The 23,472-nt window shown below is 45.3% G+C and overlaps 1 protein-coding gene across 3 annotated transcripts in view; it reads left to right on the top strand.

Annotated features, from left to right (window-relative positions):
• Positions 1 to 6,942: 6,942 nt before the first annotated feature.
• Positions 6,943 to 23,472, top strand: part of KrT95D (phosphofurin acidic cluster sorting protein KrT95D) — an 87,274-nt gene continuing 70,744 nt past the window's right edge. For all 3 annotated transcript variants that reach the window (XM_089561980.1, XM_089561979.1, XM_089561978.1), the window contains exon 1: positions 6,943 to 7,317. Coding sequence is in view for 2 of the 3 variants with exons in the window: in XM_089561979.1 (XP_089418105.1) it covers positions 7,208 to 7,317 (110 nt within the window). In the remaining variant the exon portion in view is untranslated. The remainder of the gene's footprint in view (positions 7,318 to 23,472) is intronic.

The raw sequence follows: 23,472 nt of genomic DNA, 5'->3' as shown, positions 1-23,472 counted from the left end.
TCGCTTGACTTTGGGACCCTCGCCTGTATACTGAATTTATGTAACCGATTTGTACACAATAAATTCTAATCTTATCTTATCTTAAAATGAGGACACGGTAGCCAGTGCAGGCTTTTAGATCTAGTAGACTATACGTGTACGGCGATTCAGTTTGAGCCTCGGTTTCGTAATGTGGCTCAGATTCCTGTTTTCTGCCGCATAAAAGCACCACATGTACATGAGTCTGCACAAACTGTTTCGTAATTGAGCGCTCCTTGCATATGCTTCTGTTTCGCAAATCGCTGGCAGCTGCGAGCAAGGAAAAATTGCTGCGGTGCACACGGGCGCGATCCAAACGGCGTCGTTGCAAGAGAGCATTGGTTGACTACTGATATCTGCAGCCTTCCGTCACTGACGAGAATGAGGAAAAGGCGTCCTGCACGCAAGACGGGACTTCAAGCAGGCCGTCACTAACCCACGAGAAGCGCGACTAGACGTCTGTTGCAAATATTTTTCCTGCTACCCAGGAAAGTGCCTTTACTGCTTCGCGATTGCCGTGTGATTCTCCCGTCTGTATATACACTCATCCTTCCTCAGTGCATGAGACTGGGGTCAGTGGCCCCACCTGGAGGAGATCTAGGTGATGTCGGCTATAAGTAGGGACTCCGCCCTTACAAAAAAGTTTTAGACAGTCTATAGAGTGTCATAGACCTCTGTCTATAAAGTATATAGACTGTCTATAGACAAATTCGAGAGAACAGTCTATAGGCAATACAAATGCCACAGACAGTCTATAGACAATCTATAGATTTATGGCCATACACATTTAGTATACTTTTATCTATAGACAGTGTATAGACTATGAATAGACAAATAGAGTCAATAAGAAGTCTATAGACTGTCTATACACAATTTTTGTAAGGGTGGAATCTTTTTTTTAAATTCGGTTGGTTTGGTTTGGTTTATGGGGTTTAACGTCCCAAAGCGACTAAGGCTATGAGAGACGCCGTAGTGGAGGGCTCCGGAAATTTCGACCACCTGGGGTTCTTTAACGTGCACTGACATCGCATTTAAATTCGGGGTGGCGGGAATCTGGCAGGACTTCGATCTTCTATTAGATATTTGTTAATTTATTTCGTTTTATATAAACATTTATTCATTTTATTTATTTTGATTGAAATTTTTAAATTTCACTATTCAAAAGTGTATTTGTTTAAGCATATAAAATTTAAATTGAAATGGCCAGCTTTATAAAGATGTATAAAGATGTATAAAGATGTATAAATGAGGGCCGCCGCGGTGGCTCAGTGGCTATGGTGCTCGGCTGCTGGCCCGAAAGACGTGGGTTCGATCCCGGCCGCGGCGGTTGAATTTCTTTGGAGGAGAAATTCGAGGCCCGTGTACTGTGCGATGTCAGCGCACGTTAAAGAACCACAGGTGGTCGAAATTTCCGGAGCCCTCCACTACGGCGTCTCTCATAGCCTCAGTCGCTTTGGGACGTTAAACCCCATAAACCAAACCAAACCATAAATGAGGAGTGATCAACTGCATTAAAAAATTGGCGCATATATATAGCCTATTTAATTTCTGCCAATCATGCTCATGAACGGGGGCCATGATTGGTTTCGGTTACTCGAATTAAATGCGTTCCGTACGACTGGCTATGATGTAAAATGGTTCTGCCCCATCTGTCCTTGACATTAATAACGTCATAGATTTGAAGCGTTTGTCAGAAATCTGAGTGTAACCCCCCTTGCCCCCCCCCCCCCACACCTCTATGTTTCGGTGGGGGAGGGGGGGGGGGGCAACGGGGTGAAAGTTGGCGAATCCTCTCCGGCGATATTCGTGCCGTCCTCCGTCGCGCGCTGCTGCGCATTTCTGTTCAGAGGTAGCTATTGGTTAGAGTCTTTCGGACGTCACGCAGCTGCCATTGCCCCGCGGCCAGTCAGCTGCCCCGGCCAGTCAAAGCTCCGCCCCATCCCCGTGGGGAATTGCCGCTGGCGTCGGAAGCCGGCGGGGGAGCGCCGCCCTTTGAGCGCTCAAAAAGTGACGAGAGCAAAGGGAACCAGTGGAGGTATACGTGGGAGGGAGTAATGTACTCAGAGTCAGCACCATTAGGATCCTGGGGTATTTCCTACAGCAGAATAGGAACACCACTATCCTTAAAAAGCTTCCGACGTATATCGACCAGGGAACGGGGATATTCAGATGAATGTCCCTTAGGAACAAAGGCCTTAGAGAACACTGCCTAATACGGCTGGTTCGTGCCTTCATAATCAGCAGGATAGCTTATGCCACTCCCTTTCTCAATCTCAGTCCTGGCGAAGGGGACAAGTTGGAGATAATGTTCAGAACGTCATTCACAATGGCTTTAGGCATCCCCCCCAAATCCTGGACAGAGAAGATTCTAGCTATGAGAATGCATAATACCTGGGAAGAGATTGCCAAAGCGGTCAGGGAGGCGCAGATCTGGCGGCTCAACTCCACTGTAGTGGGCCGAAAAATACTGCAAGAATTACGGCTTCCTTCAGGAGAGCCACCCTATCGCCGAACTCCTGGAGCTTGAGACGCGGAAATTATTGAAAACTCACCGATTCCTAATAATATGCACTCGATCCATGACAAAGAACGAAGGGGCATAGAGAAAAATTTATTCAAAGCGAACTAATGAAATAACCTTCTCAGGAATCAGCCTATTGCGATGATGCCTGCGGGCTAGAAGGGGCCGCGTTCATAGCAGTGGTAGATGGGAACCCCTCCCAGAATTAATTGGATTCGTTAATACGCGCAACGCTTTGATAGCTGAAGAGGCGTCGATAGCGCTAGCCTGTTCGGGCACTAGAGCCAAAACTATTCTCTAAGACAACAAGGAGGCTGTCTGGAACTTCGGCAAAGGCCTAATTTCCAGGCAGGCGGCCAGTCTACTGAGGAAGCACCCGCTAAACCGGGAGGTTTCAGTCCTCTGTGTTCCAGCTCATTAGGGTCTACCAGGCAATGAGGCTGCCCATCGCCTCGCTCGAGATGTATACACCCGAGAGGCCGTAGAGACCCCGCTACCCGGAGACAAAGACCCCCTCATCACCTACAAGGAGCTCTCTGAGACTCCCAGACTAGGCCGAAGGATCTATCCATCACCAGATAGGTCCCTAACACCCTCAAAATGTAGGGCCTGGCGAAAAATTCAGGCCAGTCGCTCCTTCCCTTACGTTACTCTGCATAATGAGCTTACAGGCGACCCGGAGGCTTGCAATCTCTGCAACGTACCTCTGAGTCAAAATCATCTAATCTGGGGATGCGGCGAATCTCTGGGAGCTGAACAGACTGGTCCCCTTGGTCAAGTTGCCTGGGAGTCCTACATCCGCAGCCCAAATGCGGATGTACAGAAGATTGTCCTACGCCTTGCGGAGGAGGCTTACTTCAAGACCTTCTCTGTGGTCACGGCGCAGGAGGGCCGGCAGCGGGGAGAGCCTCCCTCTTGCTGAGCCCCTGCCCCGAGGCCCATGTCGGTGTGAATAAAGTCGTATCTCTCTCTATCTCCAACTTTCGCGCGGAATTATGGGTTCCTGCTGCGTGTAGAAGTGTGCTATTTGGTTCAGGTCTTCATGTTGAGAGAATGTATAGTGATTGGGCTTTATGTACTCTGCTCAAAAGGCGTTCATCTGAAGACGCAGGTTTTGTAAATCCTAATTGTTCATAAGATTCCAATTGCAGTCATTTCCCCAACTAGATAATTTATTTTTAATTTGAAACCAATTGGATAAAGAAATTTTAATCAATAAAACCAGTTGCACAGTCCAATTGGACTAACCAGTTGGCTGCCCAGTTGGTTCCATTTGGATCGAAAGAAAATTCTCAATTGGCCTAAATTTGTCCCGACAGTTTTTTTTAAATGGTTACGCTGTTGCCAAAATTCCTTCACCCCCTACTTCCTCAGCGAATGAGGCATGATAGCGGCAGCCCGACAAAAGTTCTAAGTGATTCCAATGCACGTAGGTGGTTTGATGCGGCGAGTGAAAGGTTGAGTTCGCATGATGCGCATGATGCTTCCGCGGCAGTGCTTGTAGTATAGATAAAATGTGATAAATATAATACAACGTGACGACGAAAGAACGATATACTAGGCTAATTACATGAAATGTGCTGCTGGTCTATGGTCTGGCTTATGGGTGTTTAGCGTCCCAAAGCGACTCAGGCTATGAGGTACGCCGTAGTGAAAGGCTCCTGAAATTTCGACCACCTGGGGTTCTTTAACGTGCACTGACATCGCACATACACGGGCTTATAGAATTTCTCCTCCAAAGAAATTCAGCCGCCGCGGCCGAGATCGAACCCGCGTATTTCGGGTCAGCAGCCGAGCGCCATATACCACTGAGCAACCGCGGCGGCAAAACGTCTAGCGCATTTAGCGAATGTAATCAACTCTACATCAGGGACTGAGGGAGACGTCTGGCAGATATTTGATGCGCCACCCCTCGCCTCCTTAAATGGTGCGTCTACAGACTAGTTGGTACTACACTGATGACAGCCAGCGGCGCTAAGAGAACACAACAAATGAAGCATCTGTGTTGTCTGCCTTGTGTTTTTGTGCGTCTTAAATTGGGTTAGTACTGTTAGCTATCCGAAGTAACATGCGGCCAATGAGAGCCCGAATGTGGTCACGTATGTACAGAATGTCCCCGCCGGGGCAGGGAGGATCTTTTCGAGGGGTCTGTCGATATACCAGGTGCTTCAGGGAAGACTCTCAGTAGTTTCCAAAATAGGCTCTTTTAAATAAAAATATGACTTTTATGGCATAGTATTCAGTGTTGGCGGGCACCGAAAAACTGGTGAGTCATCTTAAGTAGTAAGCTGGTTGACTAATTTCTGATAATTAACTTGTTGACTATCACAGTAGACAACTGGTTCGAATTAGAGATTTGTAGCCGGTCTTTAGTAATCGCCAAACCGGTTTTTAGAATTTCGAAAACGCGATTATCCTCGGCGCTGTGGATAACATGCTCGTAACTAGTAAAAAAAAAGCGAAATGTTGTGGAGCCAGAGCGCCAAGGGTAATAGCGCTTTCTAAATTCTATAAACTGATATGGTTATTACTAACGACCGGATACAAATCTAACTCTCTCTCTCTCTAATAGTTAACTCTAATAGTTAGAGTCAATTAAAAATTAGTTAACCAGCTTACCACTTAAGATGAGTCACAGTTTTTCTAATGTCCGCCAACAATGGCAATACTATGTGAAAAAACCATATTTTTACCTACAAAAAAACATTTTTGAGAATTGAATTACTGAAACACGTGGTATGCGGGCCTGACACGTAAAAAAAAAATAAGTGTATGATGCCAATCCGCCGCGGTGGCTCAGTTCCCGAAAGGGATGTGCTAAAAAGAGTCAAAAGAATGCCGGTGAAGCCTTCAGCGCGTTCTTTCTTTTTTCAATTGCATACTGGAACCCTCCCAGTAAAGCCATGGTTGCAAAGCAAAGGCCTTTTTGTACCTTGGTCAGTAGAGTGTCTTATTTGCAAGAAAGTGGAAACTACAGAACATATCTTTCTCGACTGTCATGACGCTGTTTTTCTTTGGGATGTGTTGAAGCACACACTGAAAAAAGATTTCCCCCTGACTCCTTTTGGAATACGCTTCCTACCATATGCAGAGCCAGGTGAAGTGCCTTGCGACCTGCTAATGTTGCTGTGCATGCACAGCCTATGGCGTACGCGAATGGATGTCAGGCATGAACATGTTGTTGTGAACCCGGCTCATCAGTATTTCATTGAGAGCATCATGTATACGCAGGAAGTTTTCGGACAGCAAGCTCCTCAGCCTGAGTGGCTGCCTGTCCTCGACCAACTAAAATCATTTAACCCATTTTATCATCGTGCACTAGCTAGAAATTGACCTGTGCTTTTATTGTCATGTCGTATTTTTGTTTTGTTTGCCCGGCCAAGTCGGTAATAAAGAAAAAAAAAAAAGCCGCGGTGGCTCAGTGGTAAGGCGCTCGCCTACCGAGCCGGAGTACCCGGGTTCGAACCCGACCGCGGCGGCTGCGTTTCGATGGAGGCGAAACGCAAGAGGCGCCCGTTTGCTGTGCGATGTCAGTGCACGTTAAAGAGACTATGCAGTAAATTAATTGCGATTACGTAAAGCAGACGAGAGATAGGCATTCCATCACTCGTCACCCCAGCGCAAGAATTTTTGAGTTAGCATCAATAATAACGAGTTCGAGGCGATTAAAAATCACGCTCCTCCTCTCCCCCCTCAACTCGTACGCGCGTACATGCACAGCATGTAAGCGGTATACAAAAGTGCAAAGAGGCGAAAAACAGCGTGAAATACTGTTTAATGGAATGCCAAATTCTACGATTGATTGATTGTAAAACATTTTATTCGCCGGAAAGAGCCTGGTAAGAGGTCGCGTAAGAGCTCTGACATTTGCTATTTGAATTTTCCCGCTCCCAGTGTGTGAATATGTGAATATCCACCTCGCCGACAAGCCGTGTTCTCATCTCCAGACATGCCTCCAGTGCTAGCTACGCTACAGTGCTCTAGAATATTCCATATTAGCTCTATGGAATATTCAGAGCACTGTAGCTACGCCACCATGTCCGGAGAAGCACGCAGGAAGAAATGGTAGCTGCAAAATATTCAGTAGTATGTACTGCAAACGACTGAGGCCTACCGAGTTGCACCCTAACTAAAATGCTTTATCAGCTTTTTCCACGTTGGCATCATAGTTTTTACTATCTGGGCAATGCAGACTTCAAGTTTTCGGTTACTTGGAGAAACATAGACCGTAGACAGAATCTTCACCGTCATATATGTATTTATTTTCTTTAGGCGGTAGATCGCGTTTTTATGGCAGCGCTTATAACAGCCGGCATCAACCCGTTCACATTGACCTACATGTGTACCCACCGGCTTCAAGCTCATCAAGTTTACTCAGAGCGCTCATCTGTCTAGCGGCGCGCTACGCCCCCCTCTCAGTTGCGCGCGTTTGTCACGGTCACCGCCGCTTGGGTCGTGTGATCATGAGTAGTGTGTTGTCGGTACGCGTTGTTTATCGTGCTGGTGTGTGCGCTCTTGAACGTGCGTGAGCCGGTGACACTCATGGCAGCAACCCGCGTCCACCCGACCTCGAGAGGCTGCTGATCGCCGCTGCGAGTACAGCGCTTAGGCTTACTACGCTCCGCAGCCAGTTTGAGGGCCGACGAGTGTGTGGTGTAGCCGCGCAGCATGGGGGACAGCGGCAAGCCGACGGCGCGGCCGCCGACGGCGCGGCCCGTCCCCATGAAGCTGTTCGCCGCCTGGGAAGTGGACAAGACGACGCCCAACTGCATACCCAGGCATGTGGATCACTTTATCCGGTGTATTACGCGCTGCGTGTTTGTCGGTACCGTTGTTGTGCGTCCCGTGACTGCTACTAACGGTTTCGGCCGCCGCGGAGACGTCCCGTGTGTCTTTCGAAACTGGTCTGGTTATGAGCTGGCGACTCGGTTTCTTTCACGTGGTTCCCACGACTGCTAGCGTTGATCGCCTCGCGAGTTCTCTGTTGGTTTGTTTCGGACCGATCTTGATTTGCTGTTTCAGTGAGCTCGATTAACCGTTTTAAGATGTTATCAAGCCCTTCGATCGGAACTGGTCAAAAGAGCGCCCGTTAGATCGTAGAGGCGTGCCTCTGTTGATGGTGGTGTTTCCTCCGTCTTTTCTGCCGATTTTAGCCTTGCTCCGTGCAAAGTGCAGGTGTGGGCCGCAGGCCGCGGAATTCAGTGGAATGATGGTTGCAGCGGAGATAACGGAGTGTTACGTTTTTGCGATTCGGCAGTTTTGCACCTGATATGAGAGTGATACATTTTGTCGTCAATTTTCTTTGCACTCGATTGCGGCAAAGGTATGAAAATAGCTGAATAAATGCGATCACCGCGGCTATCTGTAGGTGTGAATAGATGCTTATTCATACTCGATCGTCTCCCCTGTCACAGAGCCGACCTATTGGTCATTCACTTTAATTTGATTCGAATTGATAATCCCGCTTCCCATCGAAAGGAAATAGCCAAAGATTGCTCGGGTTTCGGTGTTCTGTGTTCGGACAGCGTAATCATTAACTTTCTGCAAGAAGGCGAGCTAGGATTTTGCTATTGTGCAATTTTTATCTGTAGTTGTGAAGTCAAATACACAAGCTCAGCCGTATAATACCGAATGCGCTGAGCCACCACATTAGGCAGGCAAGGAAGACAAAAATCCTTGACGTCTTGAAAAGAAACAAGAATCTGCAATCTTCATGCGTGCATGTTCTATCAGCGTCAAATGAAATGCGAACAAAACACCTGAAACGCGAGCACAAAAAATCAAGCATATTAGAGGCTGGAGGTGAAATACAGGCGTGGGCTATTAACATTTCAGAAGAGCGGTCTTTTCGGCTTCGATGGGAAAATCAACTGCTCATGTATTTTGCCTCCCTAGTATAATATCTGCGAGTTGTGCTGTTCGCGTTTCAATTGGCGCTGATAGTACATGAAGCTAACCACAGAACATACCCTCCCATTTTCATGAGCCTTTTTATATTTATTTAGAGCACTTTCGACTCAGCTGAAATTACAAAACACTGTTATGAAGTATGAGCACATGCCACCAATGAAATTCGCTGTTACTGAGCTTCACATTAGTCCATTTCGAAAGACTGCAGTGCTTGAATTTGTTCCTACCACATGATTTTATTCTTCACTTGTCTGCAGTAACCGGGAATGGTAGAAGTGACGGTTAGCACAGTGTGCTGGTCATTTTAATATGCAGAATGAGCCTTTTGCATTATTTCATTCGTCTGAATTCGTTATTGGGCCCTTGCTGCTGCATCTTGAGAAGGACTTTGAAAGTGCCTTTGTGCATTGGTGAATAGGACCTGCTTTCTTTCGGCAAGAATAAATCCTTTAGCGTATTCATGTATAATAATAAATTGGCTTGGAGGAATAGAAATGCGCAACTGCCTCAATCTTGGTGGACACCTCAACCACGCCGTGAGATAAAGGATGGAAGATGGAAAGCGCTTCCATAGTGGAGGGCTGGGGAATAACTTTAACAGTCATTATAAAATCACTATGATTGGGGGGGGTCAAAGTAGTGCTAGTGATCCGTGCTTTTCTTGTACACAGAATGACTTATTAGCTGTGTTAAATGGGTTAGTGCTGCTGTCGGGATTTCTTTTTTGTTTCGCGCAAATTTGGTGAAAATATTCTGCGAAAGCTGCTAGGTTGACATCTTGGCAGTGTTGCAGCATAAATTGAGTATTAGGCTGTGCATAGATCTGGACCTTTCACCGTGGCCCCATTCTGATTAATCCATACGTACTGCAGGATTCCTACATAAGTTTGCTGTGGTCAGTTTCTTCAATTTTGGAGGAGAGTCAGGAGACAGGCTGCACCTTAGTCTTTCACAGTGCATTTCGTGCTGTACAAAATGGTCATTGATATTTTTGTAGGATACTAGAATGACTGCAGGTTAAACCTGCCTGGTACTATGCTTCTGAAGGCAGGGGAATCTATTTTGTGGGGTCTCTGCCAACTGCGTGCACAGTCTCATCTATGAGAACAGTCACTGCACTGCTATATAGAAGCAGTGCATTTGGCAGACCTCTGCTGACAGTGTTGCATTGCTGTGCTGATTCCAAAGAGAGGTCATTGTCCTTTACAGCTGAAGGGAAGTGATGAAAAAAAAAAAAAAGAGACCAACCATTGAAAAGAGACTGGACAAAGACTTAATTAAAAGCTGATGGATTATTTTGAAATTACTTTGTCAGCTTCAGATTTTGTGCAGTGAGTGCATGGCCTCGGGATCCTGCATTTTGTTTCTTCGTTAATTAATGCAATGTTTTAGGCCAGAATATGTGGGGAGAACAGGTATGTTATGCAATAAACCATCAACTGCTAGTTTAGCAGCTGACCTTTCATTTCTGGTGCCTTTGATTCATAGTGCTATACCCAGCAAGCCTGCCGACTACTGTCTTGTGAACTGAAGTCTGGTGGTTGTTTTGTCCACAAACACAGAACTGAAAAAAGACATTAAAATTAGATGCGAAACCAAAGCTGCATGATGATAGCTTGTTGCTTCACTTGAAGGCAGGGGCACATGTTAGAACTTACACAATAATATATATCTCTAGGTACCCCAGGTGTAATTTTTTCTTACTTTTGGTTATTACTCTTAATCACTGCCAGTAGGAATGTCTAGGTGACGCCTCATCGCAGCACCTTTAAGAATTTTGTTGATAATGGGGAGAAACTAGTAAATAGTTTGGTTTATTAGGGTTTAACGTGCCAAAGCGACTCAGGCTATGAGGGACGCCGTAGTGAAGGGCTCCGGAAATTTCGACCACCTGCGGTTCTTTAACTTGCACTGACATTGCACAGTACACGAGCCTCTAGAATTTCGCCTCCAGCGAAATTCAGCCGCCGCGGTCGGGATCAAACCCGCGTCTTTCGGGTCAGCAGCCGAGTGCCATAGCCACTGAGCCACCGCGGCGGGGCGAAACTAGTAAATATTTGCATGCTTTATATTTTTTGTCTTATTGGAAGGAACACTGAAATGAATTATTATTGCAACTGTATCTTGTAGAGTAAGCTTTAGTAGATGTAATTAGATTCCTAGGCTGGGTTCCGAAGGGTTTATTTGCTTATAGAATACATGAATGGAAAAAAACCACTCACGTCTTCACTGGTGTTCTCGTGACTAACTGTGTGGATAATCATAATAACAAAAAATAATATCTTGCATGTTGTATATTGGTTGTGTTCGACTGTGCTGGCTGGGCTATGCTATCAGCTAAGGTAAAATGGTGAAATGGCACCTGTGCTAAAAATTTGTCATGTAGGGTTTCTGTAGCTACAGTGTGGTTGACATCGCGGACCACATCGGCACCCAAGAAATGCGACCAAGTACATTAAATCTTTGTTTATTTAGGAAGGCAAGTTTCTGAACAACAAACATAAAACAAATGTGAAGAGTAGTAGCCATGTAGTGAACTGAACTTTTCAAAGTCAGGTGGAGGATGTGTGAAATCGGCGTTAGGTGTACTTTAGTTGTCCGCATGAGCGTTATTAACCCATATAAGCATAGCATACAACATGTGGGGGCTGCTTTTTAATGCACTAAAAGCTTATTGTATAAAAGCTTGCACCTGCTGGCATGGGTTCAAGAGGCTCTAAACTTTCTCTGTGCAAGGGTTGTGTAGTGTGCGCTCATTTTTGTGCATTAGTGTGCGTTCAGAAAGGTGAGAAGTCCTTCTGGACCCCAATTCAATGACTACATTGTGATTCTGCAAGAAAAACAAATAATTTTTGCGGATTGTCGCAAAAAAAAGCACTGCATTTGGTAAGAAATGTGATTTAAAGTAGATGCAAAATATTTGAAGCTTTACCACACATAACAGGTAGCAAATTTGCCTAGTATCCTACATTGTAGGACAGCTTAAAAGCCAGTGTTGAGGAAAATATTTCCACTAATAAAAGAACAATTTTTAATTCTGAACTGAAATGAACTTGTTATTATTTTAATCTTTTCAAATTTGTGAAGTCTCAGCATATATGGGTTAATGTTCGCCTTGTAGGTGGCTCAGCGGTTATGGTATTTGGCTGCTGACCCGAAGACGCGGGTTCGACCCCGGCCGCGGCAGTTGCATTGCGATGGAGGTGAAATTCTAGAAGCCTGTGCGTTGTCAGCGCACTTTAAAGAGTCCGAGGTGGTCTAAACTTCCAGAGCCCTTCACTATGGTGTATCGTGAGTCGCTTTGGGACGTTAAGCGCTCATAAACCAAACTTCCACACCCTTCCTCCCGTTTTCGGTCCATACCCCACTGGAGTGCCGTCAGCACAAATTTGTCTTGGCAAGTCTGGTTGCCCGCTAACAGGTCGGAACCACAGAGTCCGGCAAAAAAATTGCAGAGCGCTTAAGCTTCGCCTTTAGGAGTGGGACGCGACAGTCTTGCAGCGCTGCCAGGGAGTCCACGGAACAACATCGCCTGTTCGGCGTGACGCCTTGGCGTTAGACAAATTACTCAAGAGTCTCTAGGAGGCCTCCCAAAGCAGCCCATCCGCCGCCTAAAGAGATCATAAACGGGCTGCAGTGACGATGCTGCCTGAATTGGCTGTTGTGCGTTTCTTTTGTGGATGTGATTTCAGAGGAAAGTAAAGGCACAGTAACTGTCTCACATATCGGTCAGCCACGCAGAAGAAGTTGGGAGGGAAAGAGAAAAGACAGAAAGAGAGGCTTAATGCAGGTCTGTGTCTCCATTGGTGCCGCATTCGTTGACCGCAATAGCATACAAGAGCAGAACTGAAATAGATTATGTGCACACATTTTAGGGCGAAAGCCTTTAATGCCTCATGCTGTTGTTAGCAATCCGTGTTGGCAGCTGTGCCTGCGTCCCTGTCCACAGCCTCTGTCTGCATTTTGACGGGTGTCCACCGAGATATGTGAGACAGTTACTGCGTAAATTCCTTTCCTAAAATACAATTTTCAGTTTCTTCATTACGGCCCCTCTTTCTTCTTTCACTCACACTTCCTCCCTTCCTGTGTGGTGCGGTTAAGGTGTCCACCGAGATGACAGAGAATTACTGTGCCTTTTCCTTTCCTCAAAAAGCGTTGAGTCCAAAGGGCAAGGCATCCCGCCGAACAGATGGTTGCGTTCTGTGGACTTCCTGGCAGCGCTACAACACGCTGTCGCGTTCCACTCCTAAAGACGAAGCTTAAGTGCCATTAATTAGTAGTCAATTAGTGCTGAGTGATTAATCAGTAATTAGTTAATAATTAGTAAGTTGTCATTACTTCATCATCAATTATGTGTGACGTCATCCAGTGGTGACGTCACCAGTCTCATAGGCAGAGTGGTGCGGAAAATGCTTTCGCCTCTACGCACTTTAGACAGTCAAAGTGCCCCCTGAATTTTTAATGCAGTTGATTACTCCTTGTGTATATATCCTTATAAAGCTTCCCATTTCAATTTAAGATTTATGTGCATTAACAAATACACTTTTTAACAGTGGAGTATAAAAATATCAATAGAAATATAATAAAATGGATAAATGTTTAAATAAAATGTGAAATAAATAAACAAATAACTAAAAGACACTCAAAGTCCTGCCCCCCCCCCCCCCCCCCCAATTAAGAAAAAGATTCCGGAGTCCCCTCTGCTAGCCGGCATCACCCAGACCTCCTCCAAGTGGGGCCACTGACCCCAGTCTCAAGCACTGAGGAAGGGTGAGCGTATATACAGACGGGAGAATTGCACGGCAATCTCGAAGCAGTAGTAGCACTTTCCTGGGTAGCAGGAAAAATATTTGCGACAGGCGCGCTTCTTGTGGGCTTGTGACGGTCTGCTCGAAAGTTCCGTCTTGCGTGTAGGACGCCTTTTCCTCATTCTCGTCAGTGATGGAAGGCTGCAGATACCAGTAGTCAACGAACGCTCTCTTGCAGCGACGCCGTTTGGATCGCGCTCGTGTGCACCGCAGAAATTTTTCCTTGCACACAGCTGCCAGCGATTTGCGAAACAGAAGCACATGCAAGGTGCGCTCAATTACGAAACAGCTTGTACAGACTCGTGTACATGTGGTCTCTTTAAGCGGCAGAAAACAGGAATCTGAGCTGTATTTACGAAACCGAGGATGAAACTAATTCACGGTATACGTGTATTCTACTAAATCTGAAAGCCTGCACTGGCTACCATGTCACCCACTGTCTAATATATAGTGAGTAGAGTCGTTGATGGCTTGCTTTTCTAAACAGTAAGATTCCATGACCCAGCAATACTTATGCGGAATGCATTGAACAGTAACCACTTTATCAAGGTGGAATTTTTTTTAAACTAATTCTTTAGTATGACTTCACTTCCGTGTACCGCGGTGCTGCTATGGAACACCTTTAATTATATTACAGCAGTTGCCACTATTTACGGTATGTAGTACATAACATATTGTCATGCATGCCACCTATCCTTGCTGTTGACTGCTGTGCGCAGACTGGCAATGAAGAAGTAGAGGATCGTGTGGATTGCGCGTGAACTGAGTCCCGACCGCTTTGCCCGGCTCTCGCTCTCGCTAAGTCTCTGGTTCAGGGCGCCGTGACCTGCCTTCCGGCTGCGTTCTCGGGTTGCTGCAACAACCCGTGATAGTACTGCCAGCCACCATGGTGTCTCAGTGGTTATGGCACTCGGCTGCTGACCAGAAAGACGCTGGTTCGATCCTGGCCGCGGAGGTCGAATTTAGATGGAGGCGAAACGCAAAAGGCGCCCGTGTGCTGTGTGATGTCGGTGCACGTTAAAGAACCCCAGGTGGTCGGAATTTCCGGAGCCCTCCACTACGGCGCCCCTCATAGCTTGAGTTGCTTTGGTACGTTAAACCTCCATAAAGTTAACAAAGCTAATGTTGAGCTGGGCGTGGCAGTACAACACACAAACACATGGGGGGAGCTGGAATACGACTCGCATTGAAATTTGATGTTCTGTAAGCACCACTTTCTTTTTCTTGATTGTGACATTCTGGTTCTAAGCACAAGTTCGTGGGCAAGGTGAAATGCTAAAATGCTCACATGCAAAGGCAATATATATTGCCTGCTTAAATATCCTGGGTAGTCTAAGTTTCTTCAATTTTTTAGCCTCTCCGTAGGCTTTGGCCAGTAAAAATTCATTAATTTCTTGAATGGCTCGCCAGTCGCCATCAGCTCTTAGGATCTTCAGCATTGCACTGTTTGTAGCGGTCATTTTACTTGATTATTTTCACTAAGCATTTTTCAACAAGTAATATCGGGAGATACCGAGTACTCTTTTGCTGTCGAGTCAACTGTAAGTGCTCATCGTTCTTTTCCAGATTCTTGTGCATTTAGCATTCTGGTTCAGAACGGGTGTAAGGCTCAGGCTTATCGCTGAGTTTTTACTAGTGCCCCCTATCGACGATTCTGCTGAATTGCCTTGTCCAAACATCTGCAAGCACATTGCTGACTGCAGGACATTTTTGTAGGTTATTTTTTTAACTCGCTAGGTGAACGTTTTCAGGAGCAGTTTGGTTGTGCAGAATTTGGAGAGTGTTGAGCTTTCAATGGCAGTTCAGTTGAACTGAGATCAGAGGCCTCAGTTGGAACGGGTCAACTAATAAGCGTGCTGTTGATGGACTTGCTGCGTCGATGTTTCACGGTGCTAAAAAGTTTCAGTTTGTATGAAAGGTTGCTCTGCTCCCTGATATAGGTCCTACGGTGCACGTTTCACTTATTGAGTGTGTAAATTTTTTTTATTCAAGCATTTGCTCTAAGGCATAAGCTGTACATGTGCACCTTTACTTGAAAACATACAAAATAAGAAAAAAATGGCAACCATGCGGTACAGTAAAAAAAAAGAACTACCGTATTTTCCGGTGTATAAGACGCGGCTTTTTTTCGAAAATCTTGCTGGCGCGTCCTATACAAGGGTGGGTCTTATATGCGAATTTTTCATCTTTTTTTTGCGAGTTCGTCGATTACTCCGGTTCATGCTCAAGCTTTTTTCACCTAAAAAACATCACTACTAATAACGCGGTTGTAACACGGTTAATACTTCAATACCGGCACCGCCGTGCGCGACATTCTAGGTGATCTTTATCATGAAACGGCGGGGTTGACCACTTCCGGGATCACAAACGCGCGGCTGTTTCGGAGCCCCCAGCGAAAGTAATGAGAACCGCCAAAAGATGGTGACAATCGTGCTTCTTGCCATTGTCAAGACAAGCCGGCGTTCTTTTTTAGTCACCCTTTGCAACTTATTTTGCTCCGTGTACGTAGTGCACGTTTCAGCCGAGTTGCTTCCAGAAATGGGTGAACCTTTTGATAGCGCATCTGAAGATGAAGACTTCGAAGGTTTCAAGTAGAAATAAAATGTTGTTATGGACCTATGGGGAGCTGTATCGTTTTTTCTTTCTTTTTTGCTAAAACGTGGACGGTTATGGCGTGAGTGTTGCCTTTTTCGATCACTTAGCATTGCTTAAGAATTGCTCACAGGTACGGTGCATTTCGCAATAGTCGCGCAAGCGTGTTTAATTAAGCCTCACTAGCCTAACTGGGTAAACCGGGGTGCGTCTTATACACGGGTGCGTCTTATATACAAACTTTTTCAGTGACAGCTTGCATATATGGGGGGTGCATCTTATACAAGGGTGCGTCTTATACACCGGAAAATACGGTACTTCATTGTTTTGTCTTATGCAATGTTAAACACATCATAGAAGCCAAATCATGGTAGTATGTTTCCTCTGTAATTATGCATTATACATTACTATACATGAATCACTACGGTGTCTGCCTGTGCCCACTAAATAATTTATAATTGAATTTGTTCTGTCAAGTTCAGCAGACCCTTGAAGCAGGTGGCTCTGTGTTATGTTGCAGTGAATTAAAATGATGAAGCAGCGATTATATCATAGTTTTTAATGCTTCACATGGCCTATGCAAACTTGACATCACGGCCATCATTTGGCTGTTGGAACCAGAACCGCATGAGAAAAGAATCAGAATTATAAATTATTGATAGCGATAGACGGCCACCATATAGTGATCCATGTATGCAATTGTCTCGTGCATCGTTATGATGAAAGCAACACGCAACAAAAAAAATTGTCCATACTTTTTTTTTTTTTGCTGAAGGAGTCACGAAGCACAGAGTTTGTGCACCAAGTGCAATGTAGCAAAATCAAACGTGCTATGATGTTCAAAATTAAAATCTTCAAGACAGCAGGATATTTTTATTCAGATGGACCAATGTGTGTCACTTGAAAGTGAGGTTGAGGTGAGCTTTGTGGGAAGTGATTTGTAACAATTGAATGTTGTTCTGTAAATAATTTTAATTGAATTCATTCTGTACTGCTGCTTCAGTTGCGGATTCTGTGGTCATACAGCGGCTGTCATGTCAAAGTGCAAGGCATACAAAAATTGCAATGTAACAGCTTTTTGTCCACACGCTGTCATTCTGGCTTGTGGAGCAAGCTAGCGTAAGAGTTAAATGGAACTGAAACAATGAAGCAGCAATTATATTTTAGTATTTGTGCACCTTACATGATCGCATACCTACTTGTGACGTCACAACCACCGTGTGGTTGCAGAAACTGCAAACTACATGTGAGAAGAAATTAAATTGTGAAGCATTTACTTAGTGCAGGCGAGTTCCACATGTTAATTCGTATTTAATGAAGTCTTGCCTGTCATTTCAAAGCAAAAACACACAACAAAAAAAAAGAAATAGAAAGAAGCCTTACACTTCCACCTCTTTTAATGGAAGTAACACGAGGCATGAGACCTGAACAGGACTGCAGATGAAACAGCTGTTGGCTCTTGCCATTGCTTGTTCATTCTAGACACGGTAATAGGCTCAGTATTATTCTGGGCTGTGATGACGTGGAAAATATACGGACAGCAGTGTGAGCTAGGAAGCTAGTTTTTTGTTTGCATGTTGGTTTTCTTGTAGTTTCGTGCCTGCTGGATCGTCCCTGCTCCCCTGTTAAGCTTGTGTTCTGTTTTATAGCAAGCATTCAATGACAGAAATAAGTAGTCCTGAGTTTGTAACCTGGCCTGTTTTTGCCTTCTAGCCATTCAGCCTCGTTTGGTGCTTCCAGGGTTGGCACAGGCAATCTTTGAAACACAGTTTCATGGGCCCTTGAAACTCCTTGAAATTTGATGCTCTCCTTATATTCACTCGATCTGGTGATCGAGTGGCGATCGAGCGAGCGGTCAGAGTGGTGGTCGTCGCAGTGGCAGATCGAGTGGTAACTGCTGCGACAAGTCACATTGTATGATGTCACAGCCACGCCTGCAATGAGCCTTGAGTTAGAGGTCAAATTCAAGCATCGTTTGACCTTCAGCTTTGCATTCGAGAAGTGGAGCATTTCACTCCAAAAGTAAGGCGACTGGTGAATTGGAGCTTGCGGGCTATGACGGGCGGATGAGAGTGGACTTGAGTGATCGGCATAGAGCATAATGCAGATTGTGCTAGAAGATGATTCATGTGGCAGCAATGGTTCAGTCGGCACTGAAAAGTCAACTCAAAAGCTCATATCAAAACTTAGGCGCCTTTTTAACGACATTCTTGAGCGGAAAATGTGATATCATTTAGGTTGACTTCTGTGATGTCTAGAATGAGTGTCCAATGTTATTCTTGCGATTTTGCCACAAAAACTCCAATGGAAACTGGCTCTATTACCATTCCATAGCATGCATGAGTCATCAACTTTCTGAATTTTCAAGCACATTCTATTGGATTATCATAATTATAATTTTTTTTTATTGCGCAAATATGCCCTTTTAGTATAAGACGGTTATAGGTACATTTGCAGGCCGGTGTCGGCTATGAATGCCAACAGGGCCCTTGGGTCCAGACTCGAGTGTCTTTTGGTTGGCTAGGGTAGTAACCCTGTATGCCGAGGTGTCACTTGCATGCCTCCCGAAGTCCAGTTCAAATTACCGTATTTTCCGGTGTATAAGACGCGGTTTTTTTTTCAAAAATCTTGCTGGTGCGTCCTATACAAGGGTGCGTCTTGTATGCAAATTTTCCGTTTTTTTTTTGCAAGTTCAGAAATTACTCAAGTTCATGTTCAAGCTTTTTTCACCGAAAAAATATTACTACAAATAACGCGGTTGTAACATGGTTTTCAATACGGAGACCGCCGTGTGCAACTTTTTTAGGTTAACTTTATCATGAAATGGCGGGGTTGACCACTTCCGGGATCTTAAACACGCGGCCGTTTTGGAGGCCCCAAGCAAAGGTAATGTGAAATGCCAAAAGATGGCGACAGTCGAGCTTCTCGCCATTGTCAAGACAAGCCAAGAGAAGCCGATATTTTTTTTTAGTCACCCTTTGCAAGTACGAAGTGCGAAGAATGCTTCAGACGTGTTGCCTTTTCGATAGCGCATCCGAAGATGAAGACTTTGAAGGTTTTATGTAAAAATAAATTGTTATGGACATAAAGAGAGTTCTTTCGGTTTTTTTCTTTTGTGCTAAAACGTGGGCTGGTATGGCGTGAGTGTTGCCTTTTTGGGTCACATAGCGTTGCTTAAGAACTTCTCACACGTACGGTGCATTTTGTGATGGTTGCACAAGCATGTTTAATTAAGCCTCACTAGCCTAACTGGGCAAAATGGGGTGCGTCTTATATACCAATTTTTTCAATGACAGCCTGCATATATGGCGGGTGCGTCTTATACAAGGGTGCGTCTTGTACACCGGAAAATACGGTAGCTTAAAGTGAGCTAACATCGCCTCTGCAGCAGAAGTGGAACAGTAGGGCAGTTCAGAAGCACGGTCAGTCATGTCTGTGTGATGTGTAATCATTCATGATTATGCTAATCTGACCCACTAGCCCTTCAATACTGCAGCTCTCATAGCCTGAGTTGCTTTGGGAAATTAAACCCTCATAAACCATAAACCAGTCCACCTTAATCCATTTTCTGGGCTGGGCCTACTTCCAGGGTTTCGCGGGCCCTTAGGAATTTTTTTGAGTTTTGGGGATTTTGGCAGGTCGCCACCATGGCCACCTGTCACAGTGGGCAGGTTGTGGCATGTCACAAGGTCATGTGACCTCTCCTGACCAATCAGGGGGGCCCATCGGGGCACGTTTCAATGATGTCAAAAGATCACACAACCTCTCTCTACCTGTCGGGGTCAGGGAATTTGGTGACAGAGAGGCTGGAAATTTTTTGCGAGATGACAGGCTAAATGCTGTTGCATTAATATTGTTAAGTGGCAGCCAGCCGAAGAATGAGGCGTGATGAATGATGAACAAGACAGGATTTATTGGTCGCTGGCCTAGTGTGAGTGCTCCGTCCCATGCCACTGCCAGCTTCATCATTGCCACACTACCCGGGGCTGCCGAGCGATCATCCCGATCATTGACAGAGATGCACGAAATGGTGATGGTCTTGAGAGCAGGGTTGGACAGTATGTAGAATACGGTGCAGTGCTGGCCACCACGATGAGAAAGATGAGAGAATGAGTCCCGGTCCACGAAACTTCTGGGCCACAGGTTACCAGGAGCCAACGGCCGAGACCCCAGGACGCGGTGAACAGCAGGGGCAGGGGAAACGGTGTTGTCTTGTGTGTGCAGCGTCTCAGGTCGGTGGGGTCGGTTGGTCGGGTCAGTCATGGTGTCGGGTCCAGTTCGCTGTGTCGGGTTGTCGGCGCGGGGGACGGGGCTGGGAAAGCAACGGCGAGGTCGGCTCGGGTTGGAACGGCTGGGGCAAGCCGGGTGAAGCAGGCCAAGGACTCACGGCCGATGACTGTGGCTCACACAGGAAGCTGAAGCTCCAGGACCAGGATGCCGATGATTTCCCAGCACCTCACACCAAATGTGAGGTCAGCCGCATACAGAAGCATCTCTGGTATTAAAACTTTCTTGCATGTTTGCAAAGAATCATCTGGGATGCGTGTACGTGATCAGGAGGATGTAGCAGAAAGTCAGCAGCCAAGTCAGAAAAGGAAGGCGCTGGAGCTTGAGAAATCTGAAATAAGACGAAACCGAAAAAAAGGTTCACATTTCAGTGGGGGTAGGCAGATAGTCTCTTTGATGATGCTGAGGTTGACATAGCTTTAAGTGTCGAGGTTTGCTGTGTCTGCCAAAAAGCCAGAAATAAAGGAAGCAGAGTTGGCGGTTGTGGGGAAGGAAATCAGATCTAAGCTAGAGTGAGAGATTTCTTAATCTGCATGTTCCAGAAGAAAGATTTCTTGGCCTCATTGATTATTGCTCCCTTGTAGCCTTTAAATCCTGGAATTCTTGAATTTCGGGCCAAATATTTAATGTAAACCTTGGGTGTAAACCTTGGGTGTGGTATAACCCTGGCGATGTGGTATAACAAAATCGTCTGCTGGGCTAGTTGATATAGCATCCTAAATTTTTAAAGCGCTCAGAAATACACGGACAACAGACGTGGACGGGACAAACTGCGATCTGTTGCCTGTGTGAAGTGAACACTGGGGATCTGGATCCGTTTTAGCTTTGTAATGTTTAAAACAAATTTCTTCCAGTCATAGGAATGTGAAACTTTAGATTTGATGCTTCCTGCCATTCTTGGCCACAGTGCACTCAGAAAAGTGTCACAGTGTGTTTGTTCTGTCATGTTTATGTGATCATAGAAATGAATCTCATGTCTGAAATTGGTCTGGAGCTCATCGAAGTAGCTGTCTGCCATACTGTGCACTGTACAGTTGCGGCAGTGCTGATTGACAAAGGAGCCACTGCAAGTCTGTACTTCTTTGTGTTTTGAGCTGCCTGAAATGTCATGAAACAGCATGTAATGGGACACAGATGCCATTGGCTCACTAAATTCGAGCTGTTGGTGCGTTTTCAACGCAGGATTGCAAACCATGTATAATAGGTGAGGGGACGGGATGAGTGCTGTCCCGTACATCCTCTAAAAAAAAAAAGGAAAAAAGAAAATAGTGAAAAAATAGAAGAAAGACCGTTTACGTCATCCGTGCCCATGGTTTGTGTGTCCTGTATTTATCCTGAATGGGTAATACACATCCATCTAATATGAAAGGGAACAGGGTTTGAGTGTCCAGTTAATGACTACTCCATATTTACGGGGCCCGCCGCAGTGGCTCAGTGGTTAGAGCGCTCGGCTACTGAGCCGGAGTTCCCGGTTTTGAACCCAACCATGGCAGCCGCGTTTCGATGGAGGCGATACGTAAAAGACGCCCGTACGCTGTGCGATGTCAGTGCAGGTTTAAGATCCCCGGGTGGTCGAAATTATTCCGGAGACCTCCACTACATCACATGATTCTTTCTTTCTTCTTTCACTCCTTCCTTTATCCCTTCCCTTAGGGCGTGGTTAAGGTGTCCACCGATATATGTGAGACAGTTACTGCTTTTTTTTTCATAATTATGTATGACAAGCACACTTTTTCGTGCTAACTAGTTTTACTCTCTGCACCTAATATCGAAAAGTAACTTTAAACTTTAGTAGAGGATTAATAAAAAAATTTGTCTTTTGGTGCAAACCAGTTGTTCTCTCTCTTATTTGAGGGACCTGTGCCAACAAATCCAGCAACAAGTACTGTCTGTCCATAGTTTCTTTGAACTATTGCATCTGAAATGCCAAAGTTTTCACTGACAGACACTGACACTGACAAACAGCCTGTAGAATTGGTTTTTTTAGGGTTTCTTGTACATAACCGCTCTCCTGTCGTTCAGTGAACAAAACTTTTCCAAAAGATTACAGTGTGATTTCACACATCTGTGCCGCTGTTTTGATCTTTGAAGCTGATTCAAATAATGCCTGCGACATCTTTGTGCATAAGAATGAGGGTTTCATATTTTTGCTGCACACACAGTGATGCTTTTGTTAATGAAAAGATAAGGTTAAATTTGTTGATGTACCACATGGAAATCAAAATCTTGACGTATGGTAATTGAAAACAGCATATCGTTGTCCCTTAGTCGGGAGTGCCATTTTGTTTTTCGTGCTTGCATGTGTTATTTCATGCTTGAATGTCAAGCTTTGCCATATGCAGAAGAAAGAATATCAAGTTATCGTTATCAGTAAAAATGATTCTCCGGCTATTCCTGGGTACGCTGATGTTTTTCTGGCAGAAAAACGCGCATGTATGGCTGGGAAAATTGGATTTAATAATTTTCTCGCCATCAGACTCTCAAACTTGTGACGTCTACACTGGGAAACGTACAAAGGAAGCCAACAATCACCGAAACCAAGGAGCATAGGGAAATGATGTTTCTGTCTTTCTTTTTATATATAATTTGTGGTGTTGATAAATAGGAAATTAATAGTGTAGTTATTTTATTGCTAGATAATTGATTCAAGAGCAGAAGAAAAAACAATCGCTTGTCACTGGTGGGGTCCGAACCCCTGACCTCCGAATTTCATGTCCGGTGCTCTACCAACTGAGCTACAGCGATGGCTGTCAGATCTGCTGCTTTCGGGGGTATTTATGTTTACAAGTAACCTAACCTTGAGAGTGTTCATCAGCGCCACCCATGTTCGTAAGCAGCGGACGTAGCACGTCCTGAGTTACCGCTGGTGAGACGTGGAACATCATCGAACGGCGAGGGTGGAAGCTGAGTGAGAACCCTCTTATGCTTCCTGCGGTGTCAAGGCTGCCAGAACCGAGGCTCTCGTTAAGCAGTTAAGCAAACAAGGGAAGGGGAATGAGCCTCTCATTTTCCTTCCCTTGTCTGCACTGAGAAAGACAGACTGCCCCCATTTTTAAGTGAATGACATCATCACAGAGCCTGCGGGATCTGCACACAAAGTTCGGTGTCGACGCGTGCTGTTTGCTTGCAAGATCAGCTGGTGATGGCATCACCTGTGTTTCGCTTTGTAGCTTCTTCTAGGTTATAAATTCTGTTTTCGATGAGAGTGACCTCTTTGGCATTGTAATGCCATAGTTAGTTGATGCAGGCTGAACTCAATCTATCCTCTGTGTGCCCCATAAGCTAAGCTTCTGTGAGTGCGTTTGTGTCTGTGGCCTGTATAGCTACAACACTGGG

The sequence above is a fragment of the Amblyomma mixtum genome, chromosome 9, assembly GCF_055824585.1.
Source record: "Amblyomma mixtum isolate Tamu chromosome 9, ASM5582458v1, whole genome shotgun sequence".
NCBI lineage: Eukaryota > Metazoa > Arthropoda > Arachnida > Ixodida > Ixodidae > Amblyomma > Amblyomma mixtum.
The sequence above is the reverse complement of the archived record's forward strand: the minus strand, read 5'-3'. Positions and strand labels throughout refer to the sequence as shown.